Genomic DNA, 17,276 nt, shown 5'->3' on the forward strand with positions numbered 1-17,276 from the left:
GGCCTCAACCAGCCTCACAGTTATACTAGTACTCCGCTCGTAAATTGATAATGCGACGCGCTAGAACAGCTTCTAGAAGCTCCACACCTGTTGTCTCGTTCTCGGGGTATCTATAGCCTGTTTCAAGCTGACGGGGGTTGGGGCTTAACGGTGACTACTGACTAGTCAGCACAGCCTGCCGTGTCTAAGTATAGCCCCAAAACAATGGTATTGTTGGTTGATCGGACATCGGAGTAAGGAGCTGGAGGGGTATACAGTACTCGTTGTGCACAGCCTCGAGCACAGGATTTAGACGTGCGTCCCATAATGCAGGCACGGACGTCATATGCACATTGGTCCGGCGAATGCCATCTATAGGGCTGTTGAACCAGTGTAGCCGGTCATGCTTTCGACTCCTTAGTAGTCTCCGAGCCCCTCAAACGTCAAAACGTGGCGGTGAGATTAGAGGAGGGGAAAGGGGCTCTTGAGGCGGAGTAACTACTGAGAAGGATGGATACCGACCTTTTGCCATTCCGGGGAAGCTCCGGAGAGTGGACTAGAAACGACAGCACTATCTACATCACGGAGTAAATAGTGGTATTATTTCTTCAAGACCCCTTGAGAGTGCAAGTATTTACGCTACGGTACCTGACCAGCAAGGTACCTAAAGAGCTAAGATGTATTGGTTTGCCCTCAGCATGTCCGTGAATATGGCAGCCTATTTGGCATCAGAAATCCTACATCATTACTCGCCTCGAGGATAAGCACCAAGCGGTGGGAGCGCCGAGCGTTGACCACGCAGTTCCGAATGTCGGGAGTCAGTAGTTTACTCCAACTTAGCCACCAGCATAAGCAGTTGCTTCGTGACTTCATCAGCTGAAACCGCGAAGGATTGTCAGACGCCTTGCCTTGTCTTGAGCAGGAGCTTCGGGATAGGGGTAGACCTTCTCAATTTGTTCGGTCGCCCGTGGAGTCCTGATCTTGTAGAAAAATCGCGCAGCTGTATCAGGGGTGAAAGAGAAGGGGTTGCAAGTTGCTGCAAGTTGCAACTGCGATGACAACAGATTGTTGGAGGCTATGGCCAGCTTTGTACTGTGGTTGCTGGCATTATTGTTAGCCGGAAACGTTCTGTTATGCGCTAGACTACGGTAGTGGACAATTTGATAGCCGATGAACCGTTAGATATCGAGTTACGACCGAGTAACCGCAGTGTAGCACAACCAGTGACATGCATTGTTGATGAGATGGCTTACAGGATGACATTGACAGGCCTATAGAGCCCAAGGATCTAGACTCCTATTATTAATAGAAAGCCTGGTGACTCGCAGAGGGTTTCATCGACACGGCCTGCAAATATCGAAACTTGCCGATACTACGCTGTACAGAGTACGGTATACCGTGATTCGGTCTCTTCGTTACCGCTCGCCTTGCCCAGCGAGCCCACGACAGGGCGAATGTTGCGAAATCAATCAGGCCGTATTTTGTTGAACTGTTGAGTATTGCATCCTTGCCTCACATTATTGGTAGACCAATCATGGACCTAAGTAAACCGCCAACTCAAAGGTCGAAGTCTGGCTCAGACCACGCTCAGTCGCTCACACGGACATGCATGCAGATGAGGTGGGTGGCGTTTACGGCGGCGGTATCATTGGCTTCCAGCTCCCCTGAGATTGGATCCAACCAGACTTGGCTTCGGTCTTCCTCCGTCCTAGCCCGGAAAAACCGTCGCCGGGAGATCAAAAGTTGAAAAAGTGCCGAGGCAGGCTACATTTTGATGCCTCTTTTTGCTGTGGTTGGCCGTCCCGATTCTTGCTGGAACAAAGGCGATCTGCAGGCTTGAGGCAGGCCGTGCAGTAGTCGAAGGTACCAGCCGCGCCATGCCCAAGCAGGTAGGTGGGAGGAGGGCGGCGGATGTGTCCGGCGAGGCCGGCAGCAGCTGAGGAAACCCTCCGATATCGACCTCACCAGCCACTGTGTCCCTTATCCTATGCCACGTATGAGATATTTGTGAGTCTGTAATTGGTGAGTGCATAAGCTGGTCTGGTTACGTAGCATCCCAAGGCGATTTGTGTGCTCGTTTAGTATCCCAGGAAAGGTATCTCGTGGAAGACAAAGCGCATATTTGTAGGGAGCGACTATAAGACCTGGGGCCAAGCTTCAAGAGCGCAAATAATGATCCACCCGGACAATTCTTCACGCTGCAGAGTGGGAACAAGGAAGCTTTCCTGGACCCCGTATTTGCTGCTTCTGTCTCAAGGGGATGATCCGTTAAGCGCGATGCGGCGATGAGCACAGCGCAGCGCACCGTCTCGGTTAGACAGGGGACACCGCCTGGACGGGCTTCTCCCGTGGAAGATTCCATGAGCGGGCCTTCGGCTTCTGGTGGAGTGGACTTGCCGTGATCGGACCGCCACATTGGGCGTGGTGCAGGGATGGGCTCGCTAGTTGGGGTTTGAGAGTTGGGCTAACTCCAAGAGTGAAGATGTTCCTTGGAAGCGCTCACAAGTGGCAAGTAGAGCGAGGTTCTGCAGGCTGCAAGAGGTCAGGACTCCAAATTCGAACGAGGATTCGAAGGATCACGATGCCATGAAATGCTATGATGATGGTCTTGTGACGTGCGAGTCAGAAAGCGAGAGCTCTTTGACCTGGAACTGAATTCCAAGTCCAACAGCGATGTCGACTTCTCCGTCTGACCGCGTGGCTGACAACAACCCGATGTCTTCCGGGGAAACCTTCCTCCCTGAGACAAGTCGATCCGCGCCTTGCCGGGAGGTCGCATCGTTTGATGATGTCTTAAAATATGCAAAAAAAAAAAAAAACCTCAAATGCTGTCTTGAATGTTGGGGCTTGTTCTAGGATGACAGAATAATGTTTTACTTCCAGGTTGTGCAGTAGTAAGCAGAATTATAGAACCGCCATATCAGCTCAGAGCTGTCGAGTCCACCACAGTGGTAAGGTCCACCCGCGAGGGAGAAGCTCAGCGATAATCGCATGTGGAGCTCAGCCGCCAACTCTTTTCTGCACAAGGGCCAGTCACACCTTCCGGCGTTGTATACGTGATATTTGGGCGTCGCAGAGTTTCCCCGAACCATAGCTAGACTATAACTCTGTTCTGACTATGGAGGACCAGTCTATTGTCGTCCAAGGTTAGACTCATCAGTACAGTGCGTGGCAGCATGGCTTGCTAACCGGACTGGATTTGCCACATCCCGTCATCAAACATGGAAAGGTTATTTCGCGCGTTTAGCGATTGAAATGAAGGGCGCCTGCGTGGAATGCTCGGAGATTCCGTTTGCTGCCATGGCTCGCAGAACATGGTTCATTTTAAACAGGTCGGCGATACCACAGTCCAGAGATACAGTACCAAGATATATTTCTGAGGATTCGTCTTATGCATAGCCGTTAGAGGTGTGACACTGTTAGATTCCGAGATGGAATACCTGAATCGAGTAAGCCGTCTGATTTGAGGCGTATGCGACCACTAAATTCCCACAGGTAAAAGCCAGATTCCAGCGCCAGAAAATGAACACCAGAGGGTTGAAATTTCATAGTTGATTCTGCGCTGGAGACGGATTAAGCTTATCTGAATGTATCCACAGCACCCCATAGTCGAGCAAACTGTGCCTGGATCTCCAGATGGCAGATTGATCCTGCCGTGGACTCGTGGAGTCAAGTGGGCATGATGTGCTTTGGACTTGAGATTTCTTCAGCTCAGGATCTCTCCACTGATAACTCTGATAAGGTTGACACCCCTACCTGGAGCTGTGGAAATGTGGATGTGCCATGAGGTTGATGGACCAATATTCGGCCTGCGGAGACCGTCAACTGCGGAGAAATGGATTAATGGTGCATGAATCCGAGCCCTATGGGACGATGGGGTGAAGGATTCTGCATGCTGGTATCTAAGAGTTTGGAATCTGAGGAGAAAAGGACAGAGGCGCCCTGGCGTTGAGATCCTTCAGGAATGCAGGCAGATTGCAGGTGGAAAGGCTTCATTCACATTCAGAGAGACGTCCACTCGGAAGCTCGAATTTGCTGCCACCCTGGTGTCCATTACTGATTCGGCTGCCTGGCTGCATGGGCCAAGGCCAATGGGCAGCTGCTCTCATCCTTGGTGAGCCTGACTATAATTGCGCCTGTCGTAAGATCGTGACGACTTCGGGAATTGCATCAACTGAGAGATTTCAACCCCATTCTTAGCACGAGAAATCAGAAAAAAGAGATGCGTTCTCCAAGTCCGCTTGCATCAGTAAACACAAATCAATTGATTCACGAACACAACCCAGAACCTCGGATTGGCTTTGCTCCTGCTGGATGCGGGCCTGGTGAAGCATCACCGCCGTTCTCGGCACACGTCCGACCAGCACCAGCCACCGAAGGCTATACAGAAGAAAGGAAGGACTTGGAGATGTTCTTCCAGGTGCTTATTCCGGGATTGTGATAGTCCAATAAAGCGAGCCAACCAAGCGAGTCTAAGCGTGCTGTGCAGACCGCATCATACTACTATTTTCCCCCCTGTTTGCCGCTGCTGCCAACCAAATTCCCGCGCTGCCGGGCGATATTCGGCCTTGGTTCGTTCCAGCGAGTCAAGCCTTGCTGGCGCCAAACCCATCGTACGTTCTCGTATCAGGCGAAACACCCGTATTCTCAGAGCGAGACAGATATTTAGATTCCATGAGACTGTAGACACACTACGGGGACTGCTTAGAAACCAATTGAGCCGAGGGATGCTTGGGTGAGGCACGAATCCATGAGTAATGCTCGATATCATCATCTGGAAATAATCTGAAAATAAATCAGAAATCCCATTTTCGCCTCCCCGAGACCTGGGATCGTCACCGCTCGATCTTTCACACTACTCACTTTTCGCTGTGCCCACTGCCCTCCCTCTCTTAGTCTCTTCCCAGTCTTTCCTCTCTTCTTCTCTGTACTTTTAATTCCAGTTCCCGACTCCCTGACTTGCTGCTTGACTGCTCCGCCGCCCTCCGTCCTTGCCTCCCCTCCCTCCATTCCCGTGGAAGTCTCGCTAGCTTTCCTTGGGATTTCTGCCTGCCGAATTTGCCTTGAATTTTTTTTTTTCTTTCCTGTTTTTGTTTTTCGCAAAATAGGAAAATTACTTTTTTTCTCTTCGCAAGAGGTCAGTTTCTTTTCCCTCCCAGCCTTTCCTTCACTCCTCCTTCCTGAGCTCCGCACCTATACGCGCCTGTCCCTGGCTAGATTTGCACCATCAAACAAATTATCCTAGTCGATATCGCGCATTGTTGACGCGAAGCAGAAATTGGCTAGCAATCCTCCTTGTCTGCTGCTCCTCAAGACCCACTTAAACGCCGGCTTTTCGTGGTGGATCATAACCATCTTCTGTTTTGACAACGTGCGGATAAAAAGAAGTTCCCACACGCTGTGATTTTCCTGGTGGGTGACCGTGGGGACCTCAGATTAAGCATCTCAACCTGTCCTGACTTTCTTCTTTCCAGTGGAGTCGCTTTGATCCTGTACAACAACGTCGTCGCCATTGCCCGAGCACGCCGAGAACAACACTCGCTGCCTGTCAATAGCACTTGATTCAGCGTCTCCCTGTCTGTCGTTTTCGTCTGCCCGCCCCGGTCAATTCGAGCGAAGTCGCGTCGGAAGGCAAGAATTTGGGAAAAGAAATTGAGAACGAAGGACCAAGGATAACACTTGTGGGAAAATTTCTTCGAGGACGCGATCAGTGAAAGCCATCGACTACACAAGCTCTTTCGCACTTTGATCGAGTGCTTTCGCGTCGAAAAGACACCCGAAAAGAAGAAAATTTTCACGTTTTGCGATCAATGATCGGGATACCGTGAAAGTTTCCCCTCGCTAGCCCCCAGACCCTGTCATCTCTTCCCCCATTTTTCCACCCTTGTCAAACACGTTCTCCGCCTCGTGATGGATCCTAGAAACCATCCCTCTCGCCCTCCGTCGACCAGTCTGCCCCAAGGATCGACGCCTCTTCCCTCTGCTCCCATCTCGAGCATGCCCATGCCTCAATACACGATGCAGCACCAGTACCCAGTCTCGCAGTCGCACACCCTGCCTCCTCTGCAGCCCCATCACAGCCAGTCGCCTGCACCGCACTCCTACATGGGCCAGCCGCCGTACCGCCCTGACCTGAACAGGTACCCCGCATCAAGCCACGATGTTTACGCGTCTTCTGCTGCGCCGATAATGCCCCACACTACCGTGGGCAGCCTGCCTCCGACTTCCTTCCTCTCTCATCCCAATCCGCAGGCGCAGCAGCAGCCGTCGCCGCACTATCCTCCCCCTCATAGTGTCCTGCCACCTGCATCCAGCGCTCAGTCGTACCCGCAGCCCATCGCGCCGGCGCCCCCGCGAGACCGCCGTGCAGACTTCAACAATGGCCTTCCTTCAGGTGCATTCAGCTTTTCGGATGGGAAGCCTCAAGGTTGGGACCCAGTTGCTGCGAATGGTGCTGCCGCATATCCCGGCAAGGATTCCCCACGGACTCAGGTTGTTGGCTCTCAAGGCCGACGCGGTATCCTTCCGAGCGTGCCGAACCGCGCCACTCCGGTCACGAATGGCGTCAACGGCACTGGCAAGAACACTACCATTCCGGCCAAGGATGCGGATGGCAAGTTTCCTTGCCCGAACTGTAACAAGACCTATCTCCACGCCAAACATCTGAAGCGCCATCTTCTGCGCCGTGAGTATTGCCGTATGTATTTTGAGTCAAGATCATAGTTGCTAATTTTCGCCGTCGCAGACACCGGTGACCGCCCGTACATGTGTGTTCTTTGCAAGGACACTTTCTCTCGCAGTGATATCTTGAAGCGTCACTTCCAAAAGTGCTCAATCAGGCGTGGTAACCCCACCGGAGCAACTCACTTGTCGCATCCCAACGCGCATGTGAGGAAGTCCCAACAGCAAGCTGCGGCAAATCCTGTAAAACCTGTCCAGGATGAAGTCAGTAGTACCGTCCCGCCTCCCAATGGCATCCCGGGCACGACTTACGGCGAGGGAGCCGTTAACGGCAATGGATTGGCTCCGGTCCGGCCAGGGTTCGCGGATCACCAGAACATGGGCTACCCAATGCCATCCGTCAATGGGATGGGCCGTGGTCAGCATGAAGACGCGTATCCCGGTGGCCGGCCGCATCAAGGAGCCCCCTGGCCACAAGCTCCCAAGCAGAGCCCGTATCTCGTGCAGCCGGGTGCTGACCCCTCTGGCCAGCAGCTGAATATTGACCGTCCCCTCGAACAGGTAAAACAACCGGTCGTTCAAGACGCCAAGCGTCCCATGATGCCAGGACATCCCGGCCACCCTGAACTCGACTGGACCTCGATGTTCCAAGCTCAAGCCCAAGAGGGCTACATGAACCCCGTGTTCTCCCAGTCCATGTCCAGTGGCCAAGAGCCGATCCACGCTCATGTCGAAAGCGAGCGAAAGTACTACCCCGCCACTACCTCTGGTGCGCAGGAAAATGGATTGAACGGCATGTACATGGCTCCTACCATGAGTAACGACGGTAAGTTACAAGCCTACATTTTCAAGTAACTCAAGCGACTAGTGGCTAATTTATCTCACAGCGGCCGTTCAGCCTGCTAGGCAATAGATGCGAATTGAATCGACATTCGGAAAGTAACCGCGTGTCCTGTATTTTACTCCGCTTGAGATCATATTCGTCAAAAATAGATTTACGCTTTCCTGTTCTTACAACCAAAGACGCTGCGATTTTCGAATACGTTACGAAGAAGTCGAATTACTCAACGGGGTTGATCCTGCATGCATACTCTCCACATGATATTTCCTTCGATTTCCAGCTTCTTCATTTACGAAAACGATTTCTCTGCTGGTATCTGGTCAAGTTCGTTTCTATTTTTCAACTTGTCAAAAATCGTTTCAGCATTTTCCAACGGCGAGTGCGGTATTATGAGTGGCCGACGGCATGGGGTGTGGTTTATCCGGCGTCCAACTATAGACTCGGGCATGTTATTGTGTTTGCGGTTCTGGTTCCTCTCGTTTTTTTTTACTTCCAATACGACCTAAGGATCTTCCCTCGCGGAAGGCTTCTGTCGACTATCGATCCCGACTCACAGGTTTTCGGGTTCCATTTGCATAAACTCACGGCCGTTTCCTCCTGCATCTTTTTCTCCGTTCATAACGATGAAAGTAGGTCTGTATGTTCTGGACAGCTTGTGGCCTCGGAGAATTCCTGTTTTCTGTTTCTGCTGCGCCCGTTACATGCCGGTGTTTGTCTGTATCTTTATTTTTTACGGTCTCTGTCTTTCCACTGATTACATATGTCTACGGCCGGCTGTGCGAAATTCGACAGAGCTGCAGTTTGTCATTTGTTTGCTCTGTCCTGATGTGCACGCCGGTCAGCTCGAGCTTCGATACGTCTGTTATTTCATTTTACGGTCCTGTTTGCAGTTCCGACAGGGCTCTGATGGAAAAAGCCAAGAAGACCAAAAGCTAGAATATAGAGCAAAATCCGAGAGAATAAGAAATACATTTATAGATCTGTCATACGAGTCATTAATCTATAGCCATAGCTGGATGCACTATTGCTGAGCGCCCTTCATCCGAGACCCGATAATTCCCTTTGCCGCAGCGACCCCTCATCCGTTCGGTGGGGAGACCTAAGAATAAATACCAGGCCGGCGTCTACTGCGAACATGGAGATGGAACCATTCAACCTGGAGACCTAAACTGGAGTCTGGAGTCAACGTGGGGTCTCAGAGACGTCACCGCCGCACCACGATATCAGCAGCCTCTGATTGGTCGTTGCCCACGGGTTGAATCGGGGGCTCACGGTAACTTCTACAACTCCTTCCAACTCCCAGTCATCGTCTTTCTGCTATACAACCCTGCCTCTCTCCTTTGCCTCACTCTCCCCAGTCCCTGTCGGCATCGGCAGCTGTCTCCAATAACAACTACCAATCTCCGCCACCAGTTATTCCCGTCCCCGATAACTTCCCAATCCCGAGCCGCCTGTGATCGACCAACACATCCACACCGACGGCCGGGTTCAAGCACCATCATCTTCCTCGCTCCCAGAGTCCATAGACACAATCAGGGCAGAATGTCTACCAACCGCCCCTTCCTGGCGAACTTTCTAGCTGCATTTCGCGCCCAGTCAACCTACAAAGCATCAACAGCCAGCTCTCAGTCCGCCACTGGTACATCGCTATCCCCCTCTCAGATCTCGCAAGGCGCCCGGGCAATAGCTACAAAGGCCACATCATCTTCGTCTTCAACATCGTCTGCTTCCGCTTCGCCGTCTACAGGTACCGGTACCAATTCTTCGGCAGCCTCTGAGACGCATTCAACTTCAACGCACCACTACCACCATCACCACCAGCCTACAAGAACGCACTCTCACTCCCGCGCCCCGCTGAACTCACACCCAAACAACGCTGCAACCGACTCCTATGCATCACCGTCTTCTCCGCCTACTTCCTCAACCCCTATACCCATCAGAAACACCCCAGACCGGGACCGCCAGCGCCGCGGAAGCGACAGTTCGAGCGGCTCAGGTGGTTTCCGGGATGCACTTGGCCCCGAGAAATGGTATATTGGGGGGAAAACTGCCGCGGGAGAGGAGCGGTTTTACCGGCTGGGAATGGTCACCAAGGGGGGTGGACGATTAGGGGGCAGTGGGAGGGTTGGGAGCATTGACCAGCTGAGTCTGTGATGGTCTGTCTATTCAAGCTCCATCGCTTTCTTGTTCTACTGAAGTATTACGGGTTGAAATGAGTCTTTATCGATATAAAATAACTTCATGACGGGAGTTCGACTGGCTGGACCGGGATTGGGCGTTTTCAGCTGGGCATTTTGGGGCGTTCGAATCATTTAGCCTCGTTCAGTCGCTATTTTACTGCGGTGCTATGCTTGGACCAAGCTTTCATTCATTTCCTGCTGCGATTGATTCCCTTGTTTCTCACCGTTGGCGCTTCCCTTTTTGTGCGAAAGAATTTTGAAAACAGAGCCTACATGTACATGGTTTCCAGGTCTGATATTGGCCCTGACTTGTGCTGATTTCTATCAGTTCGTCTGTCTATTTGCGTACGGCTGAAAAGTATAGAAGCAAATACACCACTCTTCATTCCATTAATTTACCCTGTTTCATTTTTGTCTCTTTGGACTTTGTGACACATACTCTCTCAGAACTTCCAAGGTGCAGGGAATATAGGAGACAATCTCTATGTATGACCCAGGCACTCACCTCGTACCTATACTCCCCTTACTACACCCTCCCACTACCAGCCAAAAGCCCCTCTCTTTCAATATCCCCAGGCCCGTCTCTACCACCTTCCTCAATCCCCGATGCGGCACTTCGCCGCTTCCTCCTCTTCTCCTTCCACATTAACCCCATTCCCAAACCCAACCTCTTAACCCAAGACCTCCTCCCCTCTCCACCCCCATCCGCACCCTTCGACCGATCACCCCCCGCATCCTCCCCAAGCCCCAACATAATCCAGCTCGTAACAAAACACAGCACCCCCAAGGAATAGACCATAGCCTTCCAGCCAAACCGCCACTCCACGAACCCGCCCCACAATGAACCCAGAAACATACCCTGGAACTGCGCCATTGTTTGGATGCCGAAGGCCTGCGCTATGCCTTTAACATGTTTTTGGCTTGAAGCTGGACTTTGTTTGTTTTGGGGGTTCGCGGGGTGTGGTAGGTCTTCGTCTTGGTCTTGCGGAGCGGGGAAGGGTGTAGGGGTAGCGGTTTGGAGGCGCACGAGGACGTCTTGCGTTTCGACGAAGAGGGCTGGCGTTGCGAGGTTTATGAGCAGGCCGATTAGGGCTAGGAGGGTTAGGAGCAGCGAAATCATGAAGGGGGAGTTTGTGGTGACGAAGGCAAGGGAGAGGAGGGGGAAGGGGAGGATGAAAAATGAGGTGAACGTTGGGAGGCGGGGGCCTTGGGTGTCGGAGATGTAGCCTTTTGTTGCGTTAGTACTAGAAGCCTCGGGTGGAGAGGTTGGATTGGGACTAGGGTTGAGAAAGAGGGAAGCGGCATACCGAAAAACGGCTCCAGCAGAGCTGTTAGGGCTGATGGTAGGAAGGCAAGTCCTGCGCCCAAGGGTGTCCAGTTAAAGGTTCTTTCGACGAAGATGGGGATTGTCTGGTTGCGTTGGGGTTAGTCCGCGGATCTCGAAGGGCTTCTATGGATGGAGGGCAACTTACGGCATCGAAAGCGGAGAATAGAAGGCCTTGAACGAGAAGACCAAATGAGGAGATGACGACTCGGGGTTGCTTCGCTATTTGGAAGAGCGTCGGCGGCTTGCTGTCCTCTTGTCCATGGTCGCGGCTTTGAGATTGCCCATCTGTGAGTGCAGACTCATCAGACTCCGCCTCTGTCCCTTGGACATCTGCAAAGGTTCGATATCTGTCATCTCCCGGGGTAGACAGAATAGGCCCTGTAGAAGACCGAGCGGAAGGATTCTCATCAGTCCACTTAGCAGCAACGCTCTTCTCGATCATGGCAACCCTCATGATCAAATCCACACCTACAAGCGCAAACGCCATCCGGAAAACATTCTGGTATCCGGCCCTGTCATAGATAATCCCACCGAGCAACGGACCAAGCAGAAATCCCAGCGCAATGGCAGAGCCCTGGTACCCAATTGTCTGTCCCAGGTTATCGAGAGGGACGGAGTCCGTGAGGAGTGCCAGTCCTGCAACAGCAACCATGGCCGTCGCACATCCTTGCAACAGGCGAGCAATCACAAACATGGTTGTTGTCCTCGCAGCTGCGAGGAGGCCCATTGAGGCGCCGAGGAAGAGCAGGCCTAGCAGGTACGGAAGGCGACGGGTCGGTGCGATGTCGATAAGGTACCCGAAGAGTGGACAGCAGAGGAAGGCGGTTAGAGCCTCGCTCATTAGGAGGAGACTTACCCAGTACTCACCTGCTATTGATTAGCATGTGGTGGTGAGAAGAGGGAGAGACTTACGGTCTTGATATGGGACATGCGCGCGCTCGACTAGGGCTGTTGGGAGGATGGGGACAACCTAGATGCCATGTCAATCGCGCTGGCAGAAGCTGGCTTAGTTGTCCACACCATTGCATAGAGAAAGTAGCCCTGTAACTATCATTAGCAAGGCATCGGATCATTTTGGGATTGACATACTGTGAATGAAGAAATCCAAACCGTGGCTACGATAAAGACGGTTGAGGAGCGTGCTCCAAGGAGCCATGGGGGCCGTGCTGACTGGACCATGGTCAGTTTTTCAATTTTTCTAGCCGATATTTTGCATCATAAGGATATTTTGATTTTCTTGAGCTTCGAAAAGGAATGTAGTCTACGTACTGCTACAGAATCCGAGGAAGAGATCGCCGCTAAGGTTCAAACAACTGACATCAGTTCCCCACCACTACTATAAAACCCCGGGCTCTAGCTCTCCAACTCACCACCAAGCTATCGTTACTCTCTTTCTTATTCAAGATGCGCTCTCCACACCTTCAATACCTTCACAAATGCCTCAACCTCGCCGAACAAGCCCCTTCGCTCCCCACAAACTTCCGTGTCGGCGCTCTCCTCGTCTCCCGCGAAGACGGCGACATTATGACCGCACAGGATGAGACCCTCGCAACAGGCTACACAATGGAACTACCGGGTAATACCCACGCGGAACAGTGCCTTCTATCAAAATACGCCTCCACGCACTCAGTCCCAGACGAGCGCGTGTCAGAAGTCCTCCCCGACACACCAGGCCGAAAACTAGTCCTCTACGTAACGATGGAGCCGTGCGGGAAGCGCCTATCGGGAAACCTACCTTGCGTACAGCGGATTATACAAACGAGACAAAATGGGCGCAGGGGGATCGAGAAGGTCTATTTCGGGGTAAAGGAGCCGACCACGTTTGTGGGGGAGTCGGAGGGGTGTAGGATGTTGACGGAGGCGGGGATCGAGTGGAGGGTTGTGCAGGGGCTCGAGAAGGAGATTCTGGCTGTTGCGACGGCGGGGCATGAGAACTCGGAGGCGGAGGTGAAAGAAGCGCTGAGCAAGGTGGAAACGAACCTAGACGATATTAGCGAGGACGAAGCGCAGAGGCAGGATCTGCTGAAGCGGAATCCGAAGAAGAGGGTGATGGAAGGGACAGTCCCGCGGTAGTAGTACTTTGTACTAATAACGTACAATAATAAAGGCGCTGAGCTGCATCCGGACCAACATTCTTTGTGTTCGGGGTTTGGTCTGGATGGCGTTGACCGGGCTGATAAGATAAAGCTGGGAGGGCTGCGGCCGGCCATTGTTGCGGCCATCGGAGGTGGCCGATGCTCTCCATCAGGCCATCCGTCGCAGATTTCCTGTCCCGGCTTCTTTAAAGACGGCGGTCTGCCCGTGAAGCTATTATTTCCGACTAGACTGCTTAGATTTCCTTGTCGTTTCTTGTTATCCCCAACGCTCATCGCCATGTCTACCGTTGCCGCTGCCCGCTATGGCAAGGACAATGTCCGAGTCTACAAAGTCCACCGTGATGAGAAGACAGGGGTCCAGACCGTTGTTGAGATGACCGTCTGCGTGCTTCTGGAGGGTGAAATTGACACCTCGTAAGCCTACGTGCCTTCCTTCATGCCATACACCGAAGCAAAGCTAATATAGATCTACTAGGTACACCAAAGCCGACAACAGCGTCGTCGTCGCGACAGACTCTATCAAAAACACTATCTATATTCTGGCCAAGCAGAACCCCATCACACCCCCCGAGCTCTTTGGCTCCATCCTGGGCACCCATTTCATCAACAAGTACAAGCACATCCATGTCGCGCACACCAACATCATCACGCACCGCTGGACCCGCCTCAACGTCGATGGCAAGCCGCACCCCCACTCGTTCGTCCGTGACAGCGAGGAGACGCGCAATGTACAGGTTGACGTGACCGAGGGCGCCGGTATCGACATCAAGTCTTCCATCAACAAGCTCACTGTGCTCAAGAGCACGGGCTCACAGTTCTGGGGCTTCGTCCGAGACGAGTACACCACTCTTCCCGAGGTCTGGGACCGTATTCTCAGCACCGATGTTGAGGCGACGTGGGCGTGGAAGAGGTTCTCCGGCCTGGACGAGGTCCGGGCGAATATCCCCAAGTTCGATGATACTTGGGAGGCGGCGCGGAATATCACCCTCAAGACCTTTGCCGAGGAGGAGAGTGCCAGTGTCCAGGCTACCATGTATAAGATGGGTGAGCAGATTCTGGCGCACCAGCCGCTGGTCGAGACGGTGGAGTACTCGTTGCCCAATAAGCATTACTTTGAAGTTGGTGAGTATATGCGTATTCCTCATTTGTACTTATTTCGCTGACGACCGTGGCCTAGATCTGAGCTGGCACAAGGGCCTCAAGAACACTGGCAAGGACGCCGAGGTGTTCGCTCCTCAGACAAACCCTAATGGACTGATCAAGTGCACTGTCGGCCGTCAGTCCAAGGCTAAGCTATAGATGGCTATAGACTAGACTTTTTGTATACATTACGACGGAGTTAGGATTGTACATAGCGGGACAGGGAATACCATTTACTTCTACATACAAAGTACTATTCAGTATTTCAAGTACCCTACTAGGCCTCATGCTCTGGAGAATAATATGGAGACATCCGGCGGGGAGAGCAAACTGAAAACGGCAATTGAAAAACAATTGAACATTAACTCCCAACCATGCGCTAGAAATATCATACAAAAGTGATACATAGAATACAGTATATGCCGCTGGTATCTAGTCGAGCAATCAAACCAAAACAGTCACACCGAAGCCGCCTTACTGCGAGACCTTGGCCTCCTGGAAAGCCGCCTTCACTTCCGGGATCTCTCCAATCTTCGAGGGAGTCCCAATACGGACGATATTGTCCTTATACGGGTGGTCAAGACCCTCGAATGCTGCGCCCAGTTAGTTACCCATCATAAGGAAATCATAATTGAAGTAGGAGAGGAAACCTACTCTTGAGCCTCGCCAATCGCTTGTCCCGCAGCCGGTTCTTCGGCAACATCCCCCTCACGGCACGTCGCAGAACCTCACCTCCACCCCACTTCTCAAACATCTTGTCCATTGTCATGCTGCGCAGACTACCGGGACGAGTGGTGTGCGTATAGTACTGCTTCTGGAACCGCTTCTTGCCGGTTGTGCGGAGGTCGTGGCAGCCGACGGCGACAACGTAGTCGCCGCAGTCCGTGGACGGATCATAGATTGGCTTGTTCTTGCCCATAAGGATGAGGGCGATCGAGGAGGCAAGGCGACCGAGACTGCGGCCGTCTGTGCCGACGTCAACGTGGTGCCATACTCGGGAGTAGGCAAGACGGGTCTGTATGGTTTGTTAGCAGGGAACTTTTTGCGGCTGCAAGTGCGGAGGCGGCGGAGGATGAACGCTCAGGGGACTTGTGGGTGTACTACATACCTTCCCAACGGTCTGCGACATCTCGAATCCGTATCAACCTGACTGGTCCAGGTCTAATCGCAATGCCGTAACTCGACTTGTTAATGGAGCACTGCACCAGCACAACTAAACCAAACCTGCGGCCGCGGAGTCTGCCCGGGGCCGGATGAACCATACCCCGGGCTCAGGCCCAGACATCACGTGAGCAGCCCGCAAGCCCTACCATGCCCGCCCCGATTCCGCCTAGCGCGAGACTAAGCGAAGTCACCCGCACGGAACATTGTGTCCCCATCAATCCCAATCGAAAGAAGTGTGCAAGACGTCGACGACAACTTCATCCCACCAAATCCACCCAGCACACTCCCCTTTCGACACCGACAAGGGCCATATATTCACCATGGCTTCCGTCCCGAGTGTGCAATGCTTCGGCAAGAAGAAGACGGGTAAGTCTGGCCTTGGGAGACGGATCGATAAAAAGTTGTGAATTGAGGCTGATCGCATTCGATTTGTTTAGCCACCGCTGTCGCCCACTGCAAGGTATGAGAGATTGCTTTTCGTTTTTCGTACACGTCTACACTTGGATATCGCGTCGTCATCGCCATCGCCATCGCCATCGCCATCGCACGAGTTTTGTTTTCGGAATCTGGTCGGGTTATGTGCGTGCGGGATTGAGTCGGGTCGACTACGGTTCGGTATGGTCCTTGGATGCGTGAAACAGGAATCGAGGACGGATTACGTTCAGGGGAGGAAGAGGTGGAAAATGACGAAGACACGGGGAACGATCACCATCGCTGGACGACACCCAACGCACGCCGCACAGATTTTGCACCCGAAACTCGACCCCGGCCCGTACGCGATCTGATTTTGCAAACGAATACCACACACGGCTTGAAAGGAACAACGCAGCTAACAACCGCACAGCAAGGCAAGGGTCTCATCAAGGTCAACGGCCAGCCCCTCCAGCTCGTCCAGCCTGAGATCCTCCGCTTCAAGGTACACCCGCACCCACCCCGCAACACCTCGAACGAACTCTCCTAACATGAATCGAAATAGGCCTACGAGCCCGTCCTCATCGTCGGTGCTGACAAGTTTGCCGGTGTCGACATCCGCGTCCGCGTCACCGGTGGTGGTCACACCTCCCAGGTCTACGCCATCCGCCAGGCCATCGCCAAGTCCCTCGTCGCCTACTACCAGAAGTACGTCGACGAGCACTCCAAGAACCAGCTGAAGCAGGCTTTCGTTCAGTACGACCGCACACTCCTCGTTGCCGACAACCGCCGCGCCGAGCCCAAGAAGTTCGGTGGTCGCGGTGCCCGCGCCAGGTACCAGAAATCCTACCGTTAAGCGTCTCGTCTTTTTGCGGATGGTTCGGTGGGCGCGGAGCGGTTTCTGTTATCTATCCTGTCTTCTCTTGTCTCGGAATTAAAAAAAGAATATCAAGAATTTTTTTTCTTCACGGTTTCAATGCTGGGTATCGCAAGGGAAAGAAAGATGATGGAGGGAAGCTTGTGCCGTGTCTGTGCTTGGTGAGGTGTGTTGGGACCCCTGGGATGCAGGGATGACGATGTCGCATCCTGCTGGGCAGTCGGGGGATCATGTACAACCTTTTTGACTGTTGCAGTGGGGGTGGAATAATGGTGCAACACTGGCTCTGTCTCGACTGGATTTAGTATAGGCCAGGAATATGCAATATCACCCAGTTTCCGTTCTTCAACTATGTGCTTACTGTGATTGGGGATCTGGGCCCAGACGCCATAATGTGCTCTTCATGGAACACCCATCTTATGAAACGAACATCCCTAATACATCTACACGGCCGTGGCCGAGTACAGGCTACCTATGGTGGCACGAATACGCTGAATAGAGTTATATTAGTACATATCGCTGAAAGAAGTCTCCCTGCCGCCGTTTCCCCGCGCTGCGATCTCTCCACTATGCTTGTGAA

The 17,276-nt window shown here is 52.8% G+C and overlaps 7 protein-coding genes across 7 annotated transcripts; 5 read left to right on the forward strand and 2 right to left on the reverse strand.

Moving 5' to 3' along the window:
* Window positions 1-6,084: 6,084 nt before the first annotated feature.
* Window positions 6,085-7,573, forward strand: DSM5745_02486 (C2H2-type zinc finger protein; the record flags this gene model as incomplete). The annotated part of the gene is made up of 3 exons (XM_026744502.1): window positions 6,085-6,664; window positions 6,725-7,486; window positions 7,548-7,573. 3 exons carry the CDS (start codon window positions 6,085-6,087, stop codon window positions 7,571-7,573), a joined length of 1,368 nt encoding a protein of 455 aa, XP_026607665.1.
* Window positions 7,574-9,043: 1,470 nt separating this feature from the next.
* DSM5745_02487 (uncharacterized protein) lies at window positions 9,044-9,655 on the forward strand (the record flags this gene model as incomplete). The annotated part of the gene is made up of 1 exon (XM_026744503.1): window positions 9,044-9,655. One exon carries the CDS (start codon window positions 9,044-9,046, stop codon window positions 9,653-9,655), a length of 612 nt encoding a protein of 203 aa, XP_026607666.1.
* Window positions 9,656-10,207: 552 nt separating this feature from the next.
* Window positions 10,208-12,187, reverse strand: DSM5745_02488 (uncharacterized protein; the record flags this gene model as incomplete). Its single annotated transcript, XM_026744504.1, has 6 exons — window positions 10,208-10,908; window positions 10,989-11,091; window positions 11,154-11,875; window positions 11,921-11,978; window positions 12,029-12,049; window positions 12,098-12,187. 6 exons carry the CDS (start codon window positions 12,185-12,187, stop codon window positions 10,208-10,210), a joined length of 1,695 nt encoding a protein of 564 aa, XP_026607667.1.
* Window positions 12,188-12,412: 225 nt separating this feature from the next.
* Window positions 12,413-13,081, forward strand: DSM5745_02489 (putative DRAP deaminase; the record flags this gene model as incomplete). Its single annotated transcript, XM_026744505.1, has 1 exon — window positions 12,413-13,081. One exon carries the CDS (start codon window positions 12,413-12,415, stop codon window positions 13,079-13,081), a length of 669 nt encoding a protein of 222 aa, XP_026607668.1.
* Window positions 13,082-13,381: 300 nt separating this feature from the next.
* On the forward strand, window positions 13,382-14,403 carry DSM5745_02490 (urate oxidase; the record flags this gene model as incomplete). The annotated part of the gene is made up of 3 exons (XM_026744506.1): window positions 13,382-13,518; window positions 13,580-14,226; window positions 14,282-14,403. 3 exons carry the CDS (start codon window positions 13,382-13,384, stop codon window positions 14,401-14,403), a joined length of 906 nt encoding a protein of 301 aa, XP_026607669.1.
* Window positions 14,404-14,718: 315 nt separating this feature from the next.
* On the reverse strand, window positions 14,719-15,373 carry DSM5745_02491 (mitochondrial 54S ribosomal protein uL13m; the record flags this gene model as incomplete). Its single annotated transcript, XM_026744507.1, has 3 exons — window positions 14,719-14,837; window positions 14,899-15,259; window positions 15,353-15,373. 3 exons carry the CDS (start codon window positions 15,371-15,373, stop codon window positions 14,719-14,721), a joined length of 501 nt encoding a protein of 166 aa, XP_026607670.1.
* Window positions 15,374-15,728: 355 nt separating this feature from the next.
* On the forward strand, window positions 15,729-16,675 carry DSM5745_02492 (40S ribosomal uS9 domain-containing protein; the record flags this gene model as incomplete). The annotated part of the gene is made up of 3 exons (XM_026744508.1): window positions 15,729-15,774; window positions 16,050-16,324; window positions 16,385-16,675. 3 exons carry the CDS (start codon window positions 15,729-15,731, stop codon window positions 16,673-16,675), a joined length of 612 nt encoding a protein of 203 aa, XP_026607671.1.
* Window positions 16,676-17,276: the final 601 nt, after the last annotated feature.

Source organism: Aspergillus mulundensis, assembly GCF_003369625.1.
Source record: "Aspergillus mulundensis strain DSM 5745 chromosome Unknown scaffold_1, whole genome shotgun sequence".
Classification (NCBI taxonomy): Eukaryota; Fungi; Ascomycota; class Eurotiomycetes; order Eurotiales; family Aspergillaceae; genus Aspergillus; species Aspergillus mulundensis.